Source organism: Falco naumanni, chromosome 1 (assembly GCF_017639655.2).
Source record: "Falco naumanni isolate bFalNau1 chromosome 1, bFalNau1.pat, whole genome shotgun sequence".
NCBI lineage: Eukaryota > Metazoa > Chordata > Aves > Falconiformes > Falconidae > Falco > Falco naumanni.
Window position 1 is genome coordinate 54,434,691 of NC_054054.1, and position 17,271 is coordinate 54,451,961.

At 36.1% G+C, this 17,271-nt stretch overlaps 1 protein-coding gene across 3 annotated transcripts in view; it reads left to right on the forward strand.

Moving 5' to 3' along the window:
• Positions 1-17,271, forward strand: part of CC2D2A (coiled-coil and C2 domain containing 2A) — a 66,506-nt gene that overhangs the window by 27,545 nt on the left and 21,690 nt on the right. For all 3 annotated transcript variants that reach the window (XM_040594354.1, XM_040594364.1, XM_040594373.1), the window contains 9 exons: positions 1,016-1,248; positions 2,169-2,346; positions 3,351-3,507; positions 4,559-4,706; positions 7,485-7,623; positions 8,362-8,565; positions 12,600-12,692; positions 14,615-14,706; positions 16,440-16,607. In XM_040594354.1, coding sequence (XP_040450288.1) covers positions 1,016-1,248; positions 2,169-2,346; positions 3,351-3,507; positions 4,559-4,706; positions 7,485-7,623; positions 8,362-8,565; positions 12,600-12,692; positions 14,615-14,706; positions 16,440-16,607 — 1,412 coding nt within the window. The remainder of the gene's footprint in view (positions 1-1,015; positions 1,249-2,168; positions 2,347-3,350; positions 3,508-4,558; positions 4,707-7,484; positions 7,624-8,361; positions 8,566-12,599; positions 12,693-14,614; positions 14,707-16,439; positions 16,608-17,271) is intronic.

The following is a 17,271-nucleotide window of genomic DNA, read 5'->3' on the forward strand; positions in this document are numbered from 1 at the left end:
AGTCTGTATTGAGACTGACATGATTGTGGTTCTTTCCTTTTAGAGTGATATGTAGTAAATGGACTTTACTTCCATGGCCAGAAGTGCTTGCTTTCATTTTATTCAAAGTACTTTTTTGGTTAATCACTGCTGTTGGTGTCTTACTAGCATAGATAAGGTGAATCTAAGGAAGATAGTAAAGGTAGAAGAGACTAGATTAAATTTAAAAGGAAATACAAGAACAAAAAGGGTAACATAGAATTAGGCCAAGAAGGAATATTTGTTAATAAAAATATGTGAAAAGTTAGTGAGAAGAAACTGTTTTCATCACTTCTTTCTCTTTTGCTTGTGGTGTCTTAAATCATGAAGTGGCTGGTGCTTCCAAGCAAGCTCTACATCAGAGTAATCCATAAGTCTGCAGAAGGAGAAACTCGCTTGCAGTCGTTTAAAGCTGAACATGCAAGTGAACAATGAAGTTCTGCAATTTAGGAGATGCTGAAAGGCGTGTGGTGTTCTGTTTGTTTATTCCTCTGATTGGCATAGAGGAAGGGAGGGGATCATTCTGCTCATGCGAAAGATGCTGCTAAGCTAAAAATCTTGCACTCCAAAGCTTGTGCATATATGCATTCACTTTATCAATGTGGCTGCAGACAATACATCTCTAAGAACTGTGTCTACTGGTTGAGTAATCTTCCTGCAATCCTAAAAGAATGCATGTGGTAACTCAGGCTAAATGAGAAGTCAGCTGCTAGCCAGAATGTTCAAGAAACGTGTTTATTTTGTAAGCTACTTGGGAAGGTTAAATAAATGTTTTGTTTGAAGGACGTTACGTTTTTGAAGCATATGAATGGAATGCATTGCTGAATTCTGAATCTCACATAGTACTACAGAATGAGAGAGATCTTATTTTTGTGTATGGTGATTTTAAAATTATACGGTCATTTCTCATACATGTTTTATTACTTGTGAATCAAGAGAAAAAAACCTCTACTGACTGAAACAAGTTCAGGAGGAACATTATGATTTTTATATGCAGAAGTCCAAGAAGAAAAAGAAGAAAAAAGATGTTCATGAAGAAGAATCACTAGAAGATTGTGATCTTGGTGAGGAACGTGTAAAACCCATCCCACCTAAAATGGCCAATAGCCTGGAAATAGAGCAGCAGGTTAGAGAAAAAGCTGACAACTGCAGAAGAAAACCTGGAGAACCTGCTCTAATTCCTGAACTGATCCTCTCAGGAAGCATAACTCCAACTGAGCTGTGTCCTCGGTAGGATAAATAAATGTTGGCCTGCAAATTACTTTGTTAGCAATTCTCTACTCTTAGTTATTAATACTGTTTTGATTGTTTGTACAACTTCAGAAGCATGTGCTCACCATTCTGTTTAGCCTACTGATAAGATTTTGCCTTCTGAAGCCTGATATAATTTAATTCATTTTCAAGTCACTTGTAACCTTGTGTATAGTGGGCTTGGGGAATTCATGTCTCCCCATTCCCTTTGAACCTTCTGATGTTCCTTGAGCACCTACACGGAACAGTGGTGTATATATAAAGAAACTGTTTTCAGTGTAGAGTCTTAAGTCACTTCTGGCAGTACCACTTTCACTAGCTAGTCCTTTATACCAGGTCTGTGCTATAGTCCACAAAGGGAAAAATAAATCATGTAATAAACCAGAGATTTCACTGTGGATAAAATAAATTTACTTGTTTGTGTTACTTTCCATTTTTACACAAGTGATTTAACATAAATCTAGCAGATTTTAGTCATTTAAAGACTGTTTTGTTTTGTACTTACTCAGCAAATAGCCTCATCAAGGAATATTGCTTGCCTCCTCTACTCCCAGTGACCCAAAACTTCAAGATCTTAACTCAACTTGATATTATTTGTTGTGCTTTGGAGGAAGGGAGTAGAAGGGAATTTTGTTTCCCTAAATAACTCCTTTTATATGGAGGTGGCCCTAGTGGATCTAAAATTTAACCTTTACATTTTGAAATCATTTTATATTCATGAGAAGGTAAAACAACTGTTAAATAATAGTTTTAAAGTAATTGCTATGTAGTGACATTTTTAGAATACCATCTTTATTAAGGTGACTTCTGTTTCCTCTTGAGGAATCAGATTTTCATTAAAAATAACCAAAAGATAAAAATGTTATTAAAAATGATACGGCAGTTTGATATATTTACAGAGCAGAAGTTTTGCGACGGGAAGATGTGAAGAAACGCTCAGCATTTATAAAGGTACTTTTCAACTCCAAAGAAGTATCGAGGACAGTTACCCGACCAATAAGTTCAGATTTCAGAGTTCACTTTGGACAGATTTTCAATTTACAAATATTCAATTGGCCAGAGAGTTTGAAACTACAGGTAGGTAATGATTTATCATACTAACTTTTTAAAGAATAACATGAAATGTAATTGCTCCTGTAATGCTTGTGGTTGTGAATGCTCTATGGTTGTGTTGTAAAGACTGAAAAATATGTGAAAGACCCTTTGTAAATTATCAGTCTTATACTCCTTCCTTCCTTCCTTCTCCAGTCATAATATTTTAACTTTGCTGCTACATTTTTGATACTGTTTGGTTGAGGGGGATTAGAAAAAAAAATCATTGCTAGTAATGTCCATAACTGCACTTGATCAACAGTGCAGTTAAATCACACCACCACCCACATTCCAGGTATGAATGAATGAGTGGCATGAATAATTTTCAGACCCAATACAATATATTTTTAGGAGGAACATGGTCAGGATCCTACTTCTCCTGTTAGATGACTTTTCCTGTTGGATAACTTACCACTGGTAGTTCAGGGGAAGGTGTATACCCCTTGCCTGTTCTATTTACGTAACGCACAAATTGAAATGGAAAAGGAATACCATCTCCTTGGCTTAAAAACATCTAAATGGAGAAATCGCTCACATCCCTCTGACCCTGCAGCTAGCCAGGAAAAAGGGAAGTAGGCTGCAGTACTGCCAGAGCAAGGACCGTGTGCCTGACCATACCTTTGTGGTAAGGAAGAATTAGTAAAGCAGAATCCCTCTGGCATCTTCACCCGATGCCGGTGACTGTCATGAGCAGTTGCATATTGTACAACGATGCTCTTTAAAGCCTAGAGTTTATCATACTATTCTTGGGTGCATTAGAAAGGTCAGGGTGATGTACTTTCAGGAATTCAGACCAAGTTAGCTGCTGGTAGCTGAAACATCTGCTAATTGGATATTTTAGAAAGTGAATGAATACAATTGCTTTAAATGAATTGCTTCATGCTTAAATCATCGTAAAATCTTTTGTCCAATTACCCTACAATGTTTTCAACTTCTCATGAATACATGTGTGAATGTTTTACTATGTCTTTTACCATGTTTTTTTCTAGATATTTGAAACAATGGGTATGAGCAGTACCACCTTGTTGGCTGAAGTGTTCATACCTGTTCCTGAGACTACAATTCTGACAGGCAATGCTCCTATAGAAGAAATAGAGTTCAGCAGCAATCAACGTGTGATGCTGGACCATGAAGGAGTTGGGAGTGGTAGGGACCCTCAGTCTTTCTAAGTTCAATGTTTCTCATTTTGCTGAAACCATGTAGCAGTAACAGGCTGGCATGAGTTTCAGAGTCAATTCATTAAGAGCATTTGCAGCTTCTGTAACTGAATCTTATAAAATAGTAATGATTCAGATTATTAAAGTTTCCTGTAGAATTTTTGTCTCTTACTGATTTTAAGCTTTATATAATAAAAATGTATGTTTATTATTTGGCTTGTGATAGTAGTGGAGTTCTACTAGCTATAAGAGGTGCTTGGATTTTTTTTAGTATTTAAGTCATCGGGCCTTTGACACTGCAGAGCAAGCAGGTGATATTAATCAGTATAGTTCTGGTGCTTTTAATGTTTTAAACCACTGCTGTATATGCAGAGTAATTTTGTTATCTTTATATTTGCTTTGTTGACATCCTGGAACACATTTTATCCCTTGGATGGTCAGAAAGATAAAATAAGGGAGAGGTAGGAAAGGGGGAAACAAGAATAATTCATAGTAGCATCTGGAACTTTCAAGTTTCTATGAGAAGTGCAAATAGTGTTATAAGATGACTGACTTGCATAGATTTGCCATATATGAAATACAGATCAAGCTGGAGCAGAAGAATAGGTAAAAAGCTGTGGTGGAAAGAAACGTGGTAAAAATTCATTACAGCAGATGTTTGTGTAAATGATCATGATGACTATACACCATTATGTATCATAAAGTTTTGGGACTGACTTTTCAGTCATGCATAATTCTTTTGACTCTGAATTTCTGCTACATTAATAACAGTATACTAAATCGGAAAACTACCAGAAATATTACAAAAGCATTTTCAAGGCATAGCCTTTCTTTCCAATCCAAATGGAAAGTCTTTCTCTAGGTGCAATGTAATCTTTCACTCCTTTTGTAGAGCTGAGTCCCCCATAGTATGCAGCAGAATCAAGTTGTTTCACAGTACCCCATTTATATGAAGTCACAGGTTATTTGACTACTTATTTTCAGGAAGAATTTTTGAAAATGTTTAGACATTGTGATTGAGGTTTTTTCCCCTGTGATAGGTGTGTCCTTTTCATTTGAAGCTGATGGTAGCAACAAAATGACTTTAATGACCTCTGGGAAAGTATCCAATAGTGTCTCTTGGGCAGTTGGAGAAAAAGGAATCCCCTTAATTCCTCCAGTATCTCAGCAAAACACAGGCATTCCAAGGTAATATGATACGAATTTTCAGTGATTCATGAAAAAATTATTATACTAGTAGTCTAAAAAAATACTTTCATAATTGAGGATTTTCATACTCTTTTTCTTTAAGTTTAGATATTTTACTTTGTGCTTGTAACCCCCTGCAGGTATCTTAGGGTATGCTTTTTGGTAAATAGATTTTAGTTAGAAATTTTATCTTATCATAGATTATGTATAGACAATATTAAAGTTACTCAAGCTGATTAACTATTTTTTACAATTTTCTAATAGAAAATTTATATATTGGCAAGGAATTTTCCTGTAACCATTTTACTAAGAACAGAAGCTCCAGCTCTTCCTTATCCTTTAAGGAGGCTATTGGGTCACATGCTTTAAATTACTTTATTGTAATTAATGATAAAAACTATGCAATAAAAGCAGTGGAAATTAGTGTTGTAATCAGTGAAAAATTCTTATCTGTCAGATCATTCCAAGATAATACTTTTTCATTATTTTTCTCCATCAGAAGCCAGTTGACCTGCAGAATTGTGTATTATTCCATTCAAAACAACCTAATTTTCCCTGTGGTTGCAAGTTGAATATTGTAGGTTATTTTTCCATTTTGTTGCCTTTATATAATTCCAACAAAGTCAAGGAGATGGTACATGAAGTCTGCTTTTGTAATGTCCTCAAGTAACTTCACTGTAAGTCTTAAGAGTTTTCCCATACTTACTAACACTGAGCAAGTACCGAATACAGCTGATGAGATTCTTTCGGATTTTTATTTATTTGGAGGCTAGACATTGGCATCCAAATCACTCTGTTACTATTTTTGACCCAAGCTGCAGCTATTAGAGTAATTTGCTGATCAGCATAGGAGTAACCTGCTGACTTCAATGAGACTGGAATACCATGAGATTAAAACATAAGGATGCATTCCCAAAGGCTAATTTTAAACTCGGGAAGGTAATCACTGCGATAAATGGAAAAATGGGGAATTTCAGAAGGAAGTTAGCTGTATAACAGGCTTCTTTGAATCACCTTCTAGAAATGAACAGCCCTCTGTGACTTGCCATTATCGGTTGTGAAAGTCGGAGACAAGATTTTCATGCCTATTGTTAGGTTTTGCTGCCCACTAGCTTTTCAGCACAATTGTGATTCAGTGTGCATTTGTTCAAGACCGGTGCCTAAAGATATAACCTTGATGTTACAGCTTTATCTGCTGCTCCAGTAACTGCTGGATATTTGGCTGATTCTAACCATGCATAAGAAAGATCCATTAGTTCTTAAAGCTTTCCTGAATACAGTCAGATTAGGTAGAAAACAAAGAATCAAATTATCACCCCTAACAAAAGAAGGGGCAACATCCACCCTCTGCTAATAACAAGCCAGGCAGGTCTTGATGTATTGGGTTTACATGGCAAGGTTTTGGTAGCAGTAGGGTTTCAGGGATGGCTTTTGTGAGAAGATGCCAGAAGCCTGGCCATCAAGTCAGTGTACAAATGGTCTCCAGACTACCTACCATGCTTCCTTGCTTACAGTGAGTAAAATAGTGAGCAGGAGCATCCAAAGGATAAGGAGTGGAGCTGGTACTGTAGTGTCAGGGAGGACCAAATGCAGTGCTGCACCACAAGGGAGAAGGCTGCAAGGGTGTCCTAGCACAGGCAGTGTCCTTGCCAGTGATATTGTATGAATTCACTGTAGGTTAGAATAATGACATCCTCAATGTGTATTGTGTTTGTCAACATATTGTAATGCTATCCTGTTATCCACCGACACCTTGTGAGGCTGTCGACATCCTGTTATCTGTCGGCATCTTAACACCCAAGAAGGAAAGACAGATAGCAAGAGCTGATTGAAAACAGCCAGCTCAGCATTTTCTGGCAAAAGGTGAAAAGTACACTTTGAGGAAGCCTTCCTCCCAAAGACCACTGCCCACGTCCTGAGGACCCCTGCCCACAATTCTTGGAAGAATTTGCGCAGGCAAAGGACTGATAATCTAATTAACATACAAAGCGAGAGTAGGCAGGTTTAGGTAATGACTGTATAGGCGTTAATTGAATAGTCATTGTTTTATGGTATAAATATAAGATAGTTAGTTACTTTAGACATACACGTTAAGCGGAAGGATCCCCCGTGCATCCAGCGCTGCCAATAAAGGATACTTAGTCACTAAGAAATTTTGACTTCGTTCTTTAAATCACCAGCCAGCATGCAGTCTTACAGGAGCTGAACATGATGGGCAGAGCAGGGTACTGGCAGCAGTCCCAGGCGTGGTGAGGGGATGAATCGGGCCCCGAGGTCTATCGAGAAACAGCAGGGAAGGAGACAGAGACAAAGGCTACAATGCAGGTCTGAGAGCGCCATCCAGGAGACAGGTCAAAGACAGGATTTAAGACAGTGCAAGCAAGGACAGTACATATAAGAAGTTCTTTTCCGTATGGATTGTCAAAACTTTGATGTTAACTTTCATGCTGTGAGGCAGTTTGTCATCTTATTTACTAGTAATCAGTAACGTGGAATAGTGTAAGTATATCATAACTGTATGAATAAGCAGGTTTTTTTGTTTGGTTGGATTTTTTTTAAATTACCTTGTGTAGTTCTTTTCCACTGGTTCCTTCATATTTCCCCTTCCCTTCGCAATTCATCATTCCCTCAGTGGCATAGCTACAACTAAGAACTGTGTAATGGAATTTACTATGCCAGTTTCTTCTAGGTTTTTTCCAAGTTTGTTTTAAACACTTTTTTTATATCACTATATCATGCATGTTTTAAGTACAACTTCTGTCAATTCTGTCTTTCTAGTACATTAAAAAATACTGATGCTATTGCGTCCATTGGCACTTCGGGCTTAACTGACATGAAGAAACTAGCTAAGTGGGCAGCGGAAGCAAAACTTGATCCAAATGACCCAAACAATGCAGCTCTGATGCAGCTGATCATGGTAAGTGGCTTTTTCAGAGCTATAGGCCTAATGTAGCTGTGAAATACCTAGTCACCAGTACCTTCTCAGGCAACCTGCATATGTGCCAGGGAGATAGTAGCATTTGAGTCTCTGCTGGACATACTTGTGTGAGTGTTAAGAAGCAAAAATATCTACTAAAAATGATTTATTTATCCATTTAATAGTGGTTTAATGATTTATTATTAAGTTTGATTTTATTAATCTATTCAGTAGTATTCTAGTGGTGAAAAATAGGTATAAGGCAATACACAAACTGATTAATTTATAAATTAAAAAAAAAAATATTTTGAGTTTGTTGTTTCCTTAAAGTATAGGGGTATTGGCAGTGTACTTGAATGGTATTAAATAGGAACTTGCTTATCAGTGACAATTGCACGAAGAGGTCTAGTGCAACTTCTTTAAACATCAAATTGAGGGGCTGTTTACATAGCCAAAGTTGTGTAAATGAATCACTTTTATTGCTTCCTAGGTTATTCTGCTATGTTACAGTTTCCTACTCTTTAATCTTTTGTTTATGTTGCAAAGAAATAGAATTTTATTGTATTCTTAAATGCATAACAAAAACCTACTTTAAAATGCTTAGTGTTTGTCTGTTTGATCCATCTCGATTGCTTGTGCTTAAAATGAACATTCTTGTAATATTAATATAAGACTTACAGGAGTTATAGACTTTTGTCACTTTGTATGAAAACGTTAATAATTTTTTTACTAATTCAGGTTACTACAAGTGGAGAGGCACATGTACCTGATTTCTTCAGATTGGAACAGTTGCAGCAAGAATTTAATTTTGTTTCTGATGAGGAATTTAATAGATCAAAGAGATTCCGACTCTTGCAGCTCAGAAATGGAGAGGTGGCTGAGTTCCGAAACTATAAACAAGTCCCTTTACATGAACGAGAAATCAGTGAGAAAATCTTCCAGGTAGAACGTTATCTGAAATATTTCTTTTATAGTTTTAATGCTAATAATATTTGACTTGCAATTAAGTCAATTGGTCCCTTAAAGAATGTACAGCCATGGTGACGTGAAAAAATTTTATTCCTTCAGTCTTTTCTAGTATTACTGTAATCGAATTAAGATGGCTTCCTTCCAAGGCAGTATTTCCACAGCTATACAGTGGAAGGAGAAAAATAAAACACAGCAACAGATGGAGCCACAAGTGTTTTAAGACAGTTTTTGTTAAAGGGAAGATAATTTTCTCTTTTTTTTAAAAAAAAAGTGATTTCAAATATAGAAAGGTATGGCAAAGATAATTCAGGTTTAGACTTACTAACTTTTAAGCCCTTTCTGGAAGCAATGACTTTAATGAAAATTAAAACCTTTTTATGTTTTACTACAGCCTATGTTGCAGTCATTTCTGGTTTAATACATTGTTCCAATTAGCTTACCCTGTCTTTGCCTTTCTGGTAATTACCTTTCAGAAATGCCAAGTGTGCGTTTTTTATTTGGGTCACACTTCAATTATTTTTAATCTCAACTCCATTATTAGTGTTGTCATGCATTCTTTTGTTCTTCAGCAATTCATGTAGCTAAGGAGCATTTTAGTATTTTCGTTGCCTTAGCAGGATCAGAATCATCTCGGATTCTGACAACTGCTGTTTTATCCCTACTACTTACAGAAACTTCTATATATAAATTCAACCGTGTCTGGCTTTTTGCAATATTTTTTTTTCCTTTTTACATTTTAGACTAGTTTTGTCTCTTTTACTTAAAGATATGCCCCATCCTTGATATGTATTTCTGATTCAGTTGATTTTATGGACTTTGTTCATTTCATGTTATCATTCAAAATTGAAAACCATAGCTGAAGAATAATTTTATATGGGTTTTTTCCATTAAGTGTAAACTGGATAAACTCATGATCACTCATTCCAAGTTAATTTTATATGACATGTTCTTCAAAACTAAGTCTAAATTGGTATTAGTCCCAGTTGGTTTACCAGCTATTTAGTGAAGAAGTCTGAAATTTCATGGAATTGTGGAAACATTGTTTGGAAAATTTTATCTGGAGGTCATCTAGTCTTGCTTTCTGCTGACGTGGTGGGACTGTTGCTAGCACTAGATGAGGTCAGCTGTGTCTAGCCAAGTCTTTAAATCCTCTAAATGGGAGATTGCACAGCCGTCTGGATAACCTGTTCCAGTGCTACACTATCTTTACAGTGATTATTTTAAAATTCACGTTCCACCTGAGCCTTCCAGGTTGTATTTAATGGCTGTTTGCCCTTGTTATACTGTCTGAAACTACAGAGATTAGTTTGGTGCTCTGTTCTTTGTAACTGCCCCTCAAATAGTTGTGGGCAGATGCTGGATTGATCATTAATCTCTTCCTCACCAAACTGTTTAAGTTAACACCTTGTCCAGTGGAAGAGACTGAAATACTGGAGCAAGTCCAGCACAGAGCTACCAGAATATCTGCAGGGCCTGGAGCACATGGCATGCAAGGAGTGGCTGAGAAAACTAAATTTATTTTGGTCTAAGCTGGCAAGGCTACGGCAGTACTTTACTGCATCCTTCAGGAACCTAGCAAGATGGTGCAGAGAAAACAGCAAGACTTACCTTAGAGGTGAGATGATGATAGACACAAGTTACTCCAAGAGAAATTCCAGCTAGATATAATGAAAACATTTTTCATGAAGAGTGTATTCAAATTCTAGAACATGTTGTCCAGCAAGTTTCTAGAATTGCTAACTCTGGAGACACTGAAAATTCAACTGGCAAAGGCCCTGAGCATCTTGATTGGTGGTGCTCCTGCTTTGAGTGAGGGTTTAGATCAGATGACCACCAACCTATCTATTCCAACTTATATTACTCTTAAGATCCTGACCTTTTCTTGTAGGTCCTGTCATCTAGGCCTCTGACTACCTTACAGTACTTTAGTGGACCCTGTCTGGTTTCTCCATATGCTGCTTGAAATGGCAGCCCCAAACTGGAGGCAGTATATCAGGTATAGCCTCACAAGTGCCCAGTTGGAGGGGCTATTAATTTCCCTTGGTCTGTAGACCATGCTATTCCTAATGTAACCTGTGGATTGCCTTTTGCTTAAAAGCATATTGTTGGTTGTCATTAAACCATAATCCACAGATAGTCAATAGTCGGAACAGGGCTGTGTTATCAACACCCTTTTAGTCACAAATTCAAAATACAGCACCATAGTGGGTGCTGTGAATAAAATTAAGTTAATTCTAGCCAGACCCAATAGAATTAGGCCATGAAATTATCTCCTGCACTCACCCCCCCCCCATGCTGTTTCGCCAAGTGATCCTGTTGTATTTGTCCTCTCCAGCCTTTATACAGTGTACAGCACTAATATGCAGCAATGCTGTGAAATCTTATTTTGGTTAATGTTTTTGGTTCCTTGTGTTCCTCAGAACAAATGGGTCCATCATCTCTACAAATAAGCCCAGCAGCATGGGCTGTAGGATTTTGGTAATCCAAAAGCATGCCATGCTCGTGGGTAAGCAGAATGTCTTGATACAGAAATAAAGTGTCTTGGGTCAAATGGGAAGAGTTTCAGTTTGGGGTTCAGCACAAGAGATGAGGCCAATCAGTATGTATCTGAGTATTTACTTTATCAGAAGTATATGATTTCTCTGAAAGTTTATTTAATGCCAACAGTTTACTAACAGTTAACAAGTACTAATTAATGATTTGTGCTACTTAAATCCTGTTGCAGTAAAAAGTCTTCTGAAGGGAGCAGTGCATATACATGTACCAGCTAGTTATAAGTACAATAATGGGAGTTGAATGTATAGCTTCATCATTGCTAGATCTGCCTAAAAATTGAGATTTCTGGCTCAGAAGAGCTATTCTTACATGATTTTGTTGCTAATCTGAAGTCATTCAACAATAATTATTATGCACAGGAAAAATAGTTGAAGATTTATTGTGGAAATAATGAAGCACTGTGTTTCCAGAATGCGCTTCCTGGACCCTTTATCTTAGGAAAAAATTATGTTCTCTTAAGTAACGACATTAGCAAAATGACCTGAAGATTAATCTTACTGAGTAGCTTTTACAGGAGAACTAGCGTGGTTCTAAAGCCAACCTCACTTGCAGACTGCCATTAAGCTGCAGATCCTGGGAGACCCCCTGGAGTTGTAGGTGCTGTGTTTTGCTTAGAAGCTGAGTGTCAGCTCTAGCCTTTTCTTAATTTATGAGACACTTTCCTAAACTTGTGAATTAATCTGTCAGTACAGCTTTCATTGTAGTCCACCAGAATAGTAACTGCAACCCTGAGAAATATTCCATTAACATACTTCTTCCCAAGAACCAAGTGCTTCTTATAAATCTATTCCTTGTGGTGGTAACCAGTATTTATCACAGCCCCTTGGTTAGGCTACAGACCCTTTTATCAAACCTCAGGCAAGGCAAAATCTTCACACTCTGGCTGCTTTGAAGAGCTTTCATTTTCTCATAATGTACAAACAAATATTTTTATTATGCTATTAAATCTCTTCAATAATTGTTTCTCAATAAACTCTCCCACAAGTAGACTTTCTCCCAGTGTTAGACACCATGAAAACTAGTTACGCATATTAAAACACAGTTCAGATTTCAGGACATCTTCCACAAATACTGCATCAATCATATTTATAAAGGATTCTCCCTATTGCAGCTGCAGTAAGAGAAGCTATTTCCAGTTCAAATAGAATTTCAGTTTACAGCAGCAGGTCAAAGTTCAGCTGTAAAAGAAAATAGTGAAATCTTCAAGTAATTCATAGTAATTTAAACCACATGAGTCCCATAGCTTGATGGAATTCTTGTCTCTATTCATGGACGTTTAGCAATGCTATTGCTGTATACATTAGCATTAAAAATAGCTTTATAAACCTCTGACATCTGTTTTGGTTTACTGTCATCCATACATTAATATTAATGAAATATTTACAATTTTTCTGGTATGTAATAAAGCACTGAATATATATCTAATTACATTCTCTAATAAATATGTTTAGGAATATGACAAGAGACTGCAAGAGAGGGATGTGATTGACAGCAAAAATTACCTGGATGCACACAGAGCAGTTGTTGCCAGCTATCTACAGAAGGTAAGCTGCAAATAATATGGATCCACCAAATTTTTGTACACCTTATGTTGCTACTGTACTTGGATGCTTTATTACCATGAATACTGAAAACTGATTCATCTCTAAACATAACGTACAGACATCTTTAAGATTCCAAGTTAGGCCTGAAGCTGGTCTAATTGAACAAGTGGAGGTTTGTGAATGACTCATTTAATGTTATTGGAAAAGTTGCAATATACTAAATGACTAGCCATTGTGGATTTTTTTAGCAGTTCTGTAGAATCTTTTTTGGTCCCAGAGATTTTTACTGTTGTGTCCCAGGTATTCACCGATTTCTCTGTTTTTCTTCTTGTAAGCTGTGATACTAAGACCTTAATTATCTCCATGAAAGTGGCCCAAATATTGTTAAAAATCATTTAAAGCAATACAGAAAGTGTCTTGTCCTGCAGCCTAAGGCAGAAGGCATAGCTTCCATCACACTACCTTTGTTGTGGTATTAGAGTAACAACTTTTGCCCCTTTATTTAATTTATTTTTCTAGTCTGTTCATTCTGTTACGATGACATTCTCTTTAATCCTTAGGCGAAAAAATTGTAAGAAAAATATTGGTCATATAACCAAGAGAAGTTTGCAATTTCAGACTATTTTAGCAAAATAGCAAGTGCAAAACATGGCTGCCAGTTTTGTACTAGTACTGGAAGTACCAAAAGGTGTATCAAATCCAAGCCAGCCACCAAGATGTATAATGATGATAAGGTTGATTTGATGTAGGACAAAACAAATTGTCTGTTGGAAAGAATGGTTTGTAAAAGAATTATAGACAATAAAGAGTGTTTAAGTCTTCCAGGCAAGTCCCAGAGCCGAGATTCAGTATGATAATATAAAAAAAAAAATATTTTTAACAAAACTGTCATGTCTGTGTCGGCCCTGTGTGTTTTGCGTGGTATTTAAGTGTGTACTGAAATGTGGTTTATGCAGCACACTGAGTAATAGTATAGCAGTACAGAGTAACATACGTTATGGTACTTTGTGTCACTCTTTTAGATTAAATACAGGTAGCCTTTATAAAATAATATTTGGATATTTCACACTTCTATAAATTGTCAGTTGTGCCTGAAAATTAGATTGCTCACATCAGACCTGAAGTTCAGTTTATTCTGTAATGTGATCTTTATATGCCTATCACTTCAACACAGGGATAAAATAAGAATAACTTGCAAACTTTTAAAAATAATAAAGGGAGATTTATAGCAGAAAATTTCTATTGCTGTTCTGTAACTATCTTGTAATAGCACAGCATATAATGGCATTACTAGCATTAGTGGTGGGGAAAAAAGGACAAAGGCAGTACTCTTGTCAGTCTGCTTCCACACAGTTGTTAGGAGAAGAGGGAAGACTTTCATCTCTGTGCTTCAGTCTATGACTTCAGCATAGTAATTAAAGGAACTAAGGATTTTAAACATTTACTTGAAATCATAGTACTTGTAATACGGGCTTTACCGATTTGTTCTGCAGTCCAAAGTGTTGCTTTTATTTTCCATAACTAATACCATATGGATTTTTTTGTAGCCTTTTCTGCAACTTCATTTAGACATGGAAAAGAGATGTCTGTTAGTGTCATTTGTTGTTATGATTGTTTCTGATGATGACCTGTAAGCAGATTAGACTTAATTTTCTGATTGTATGCTTTCATGTCTTCTTATATCTGGCTAGCTAGTGTGTTTCTAGAGAATCATTGAATGTGTGAAAATGAGCTCATATTGTGTTCTGAAGAAATACCTGGTGGAAGAAAATTTTCCTTGGACCGTGACTCTCTTAGAAGTGGTAAAAAATGAAAAATGTATATATTTGGACATTTTGTTTGTGTTTAATAGGCAGAATGCAAATATTTGCAGTGGGTTTGGATTAGACGTGTACTTTTGACTCCTCTCTCCCCATTCACAGGTTCGAGAATCAGTAATAAACCGTTTCCTCACAGCAAAACACCATTTCCTTCTTTCTGACCTTGTCAACGAAGAGGAAATGCCCAGCCTGGGGTGAGGGAGCTATCTTTATTTGTTCTAAATAAAAAAAAATTAATGTAAAACCATCTCTGATGCTTTTTTGTGAAATGTATTGATGTAACTGATGTGATTTTAGTGTGTGTGTTTAGTATAATATATCAACTTCCAGTCACGATGTACACCGCAGCCAGTACAGACAGTGTATTGATATAGAAAGTGTGTAAAAAATTTTTTTCAGAAAAGAAAAAAAAGGCTGGTTTTTGCAGAAGTAATGTGATATCATATAAATAACATTTAGCAGGATACAATGCATCAGACTGTGTTCTGATGACCTGAGCATAGTCCTAGCTGGTGCCAGATTAAATGATTTCCACGTATCAGACAAGTGTCAGAGGCAGCACCACTATTACTGGTTCTACACGTGATGCTTACTTAGAGTCAGTGCATATGCCCTGTAAATAATGCGTAATAGATTTTTTAACAGTTATTTTCTTTATTTTACTTCTCTTGTATTTCTGTTTGCTGTTGCTGAATGTTGTCATATGCTGTTTGCTTTCAGAAATGTTACTGGGTTTGGAAATTACTACTTCTTTCTTTTAAGATTATTATTTGTTCTGTTACTTAGGCACTTTCTTTGAATTTTTGTTCCAAATCCCATACTTGTTGATTTTGACATTTATCAGTCATCACAGCATAAGCGACTTTTAATTAGTGTTGCCGATTTAAAATCTGTGTGAGTAAACAAGTTGTGACTTTTTTTTTCTTTCATGTAAAACTGGCTTCTATTCACTAGAAACGTGACACCCTTAATGTACAGGCAGAGGTTTTTCAATCAGCAGTACAAATCTAAACAGTCCCATCTGCTGGAGATAGAGAGACATGCTGTCTTACAGAAGAGTTCATCCTATTTTTTTAGTTCATGTTTTCACATCACTGAATGGAAAAATCCAAACAAGACTACAATCAGCTTATGGAGTTGTTTAAAATCAAATGCTTCATTGATACTTTCTTATCAGGAATGCTAATTAAGATTGGATTCTATTTGCTAATTTATATCATTAGTGAATTTAAAATACAACATGATTTGTTTAAAGTGTCTGCTTAGTGACATATTTCACTAACTCATGGTTTTGTGTTACTTTAACAGTAATTACTGTCATTTTTTTATTATGTATAAGGTAATAATGTCATTTGCTTTTAGTTTTTAATGTAGATTTTGGAATTTCTGCAGTTAATACCAATGATATGTCAAAACATACATCTGCTTTTTATTCTCTTCCTGTTTGTTGTTTTTTTTCTCTCTTTGGTTCTGCTTTGCCTTGGGTTATAAGTTCTGAGGGTCCAGGGTATGTTGTGGTATATTCATTCTGCTTCCTTTCTATAGCCTATTGTTTGTTGTACATAGCTGTGTAATTAGATTTTTTGCCTATTGCATACAGTGGTTGTTGTCATCTGCTAGATACCTTGTTTATAGCAGTGTAGTTTAGGTCTGTCTTGAAGCTGTGTAATTGTCCTATTTGTATCTTACCCGGTTTTGGAAAAAACTTTTTTGAACATTTGAGTTTCAATTTCTGAGATACAAGACAACTGAATAGTGTAGTACTAAACAAGTAAAACATTTTGACATTTCATAGAGTTTTGTATGGCACTAACAGGAGCATGTATTTCATTCTTCTGTTAGTGCATAATTTGCCTATGTGTCATGCAAACACTAGCATGCTGGGTTCTATGCAAAAGTGACTAAATATCTGTTTTATGATTATTAGTATTTTGGGACTCAGCCTCTTTAAACTGGCAGAGCCAAAACGACCATTAAAGCCAAGAAGAAAAGAAAGGAAGAAGGTCACAGCACAGAATTTATCAGATGGAGACATAAAACTCTTAGTGAACATCGTTAGAGCTTATGATATTCCAGTGAGAAAACAGGTGATGAGGTATGTTTAAATGCCTGTTTCTGGTACAGATTAATTTTCTGGTTTCTGCTGTTTTGAGGACAGCTGAAACTCATGTTGAAATTCAGACATGTGTGTTGTTTCTATCCTTATAATGAAAACATGTATTTATATTTTTATTAATAATGATAAAGAACTGCTGTTTTGTAAGTTTGTAGAATAATGTGATTGTTTCTCAGTAACTGCTAAATTCAAGAAATATTTTACCAAAACCTGTATTCATCTGCTTGAGGAAAAAACTGTCTGAAAGATAACTTACAGCTTTGACAACATTATAACTCTGGTAACAGTAATATCAGATTAATTATACCTTAAGCAAGCCTTCTAGATATACTCAGGGCAATTTTCATTCATAATTATGTTATTAAATACAAAAAAAATCAAGTATTAAAAAATTCCATTCTTCATCGTAGGATACTATATTTGCTTCCTGAGTGTAGCATGTTGGTCTCCTCCTTTGTGAACTGTTCATTTAAGTTAATCAACTGAGCCTGATTTGGCTCTGACTAATTTTAAAGGTGACCGTTACCTTCAGGCACATTAAGGCAATGCCTGCAACTGCATGATGCTGCGTCATGTGGAGATACTGGGGTTCTGAACAGTCTGGTTCAGTTCCAGAAGCAATGTGTTAGTGAAGCATTCTCTC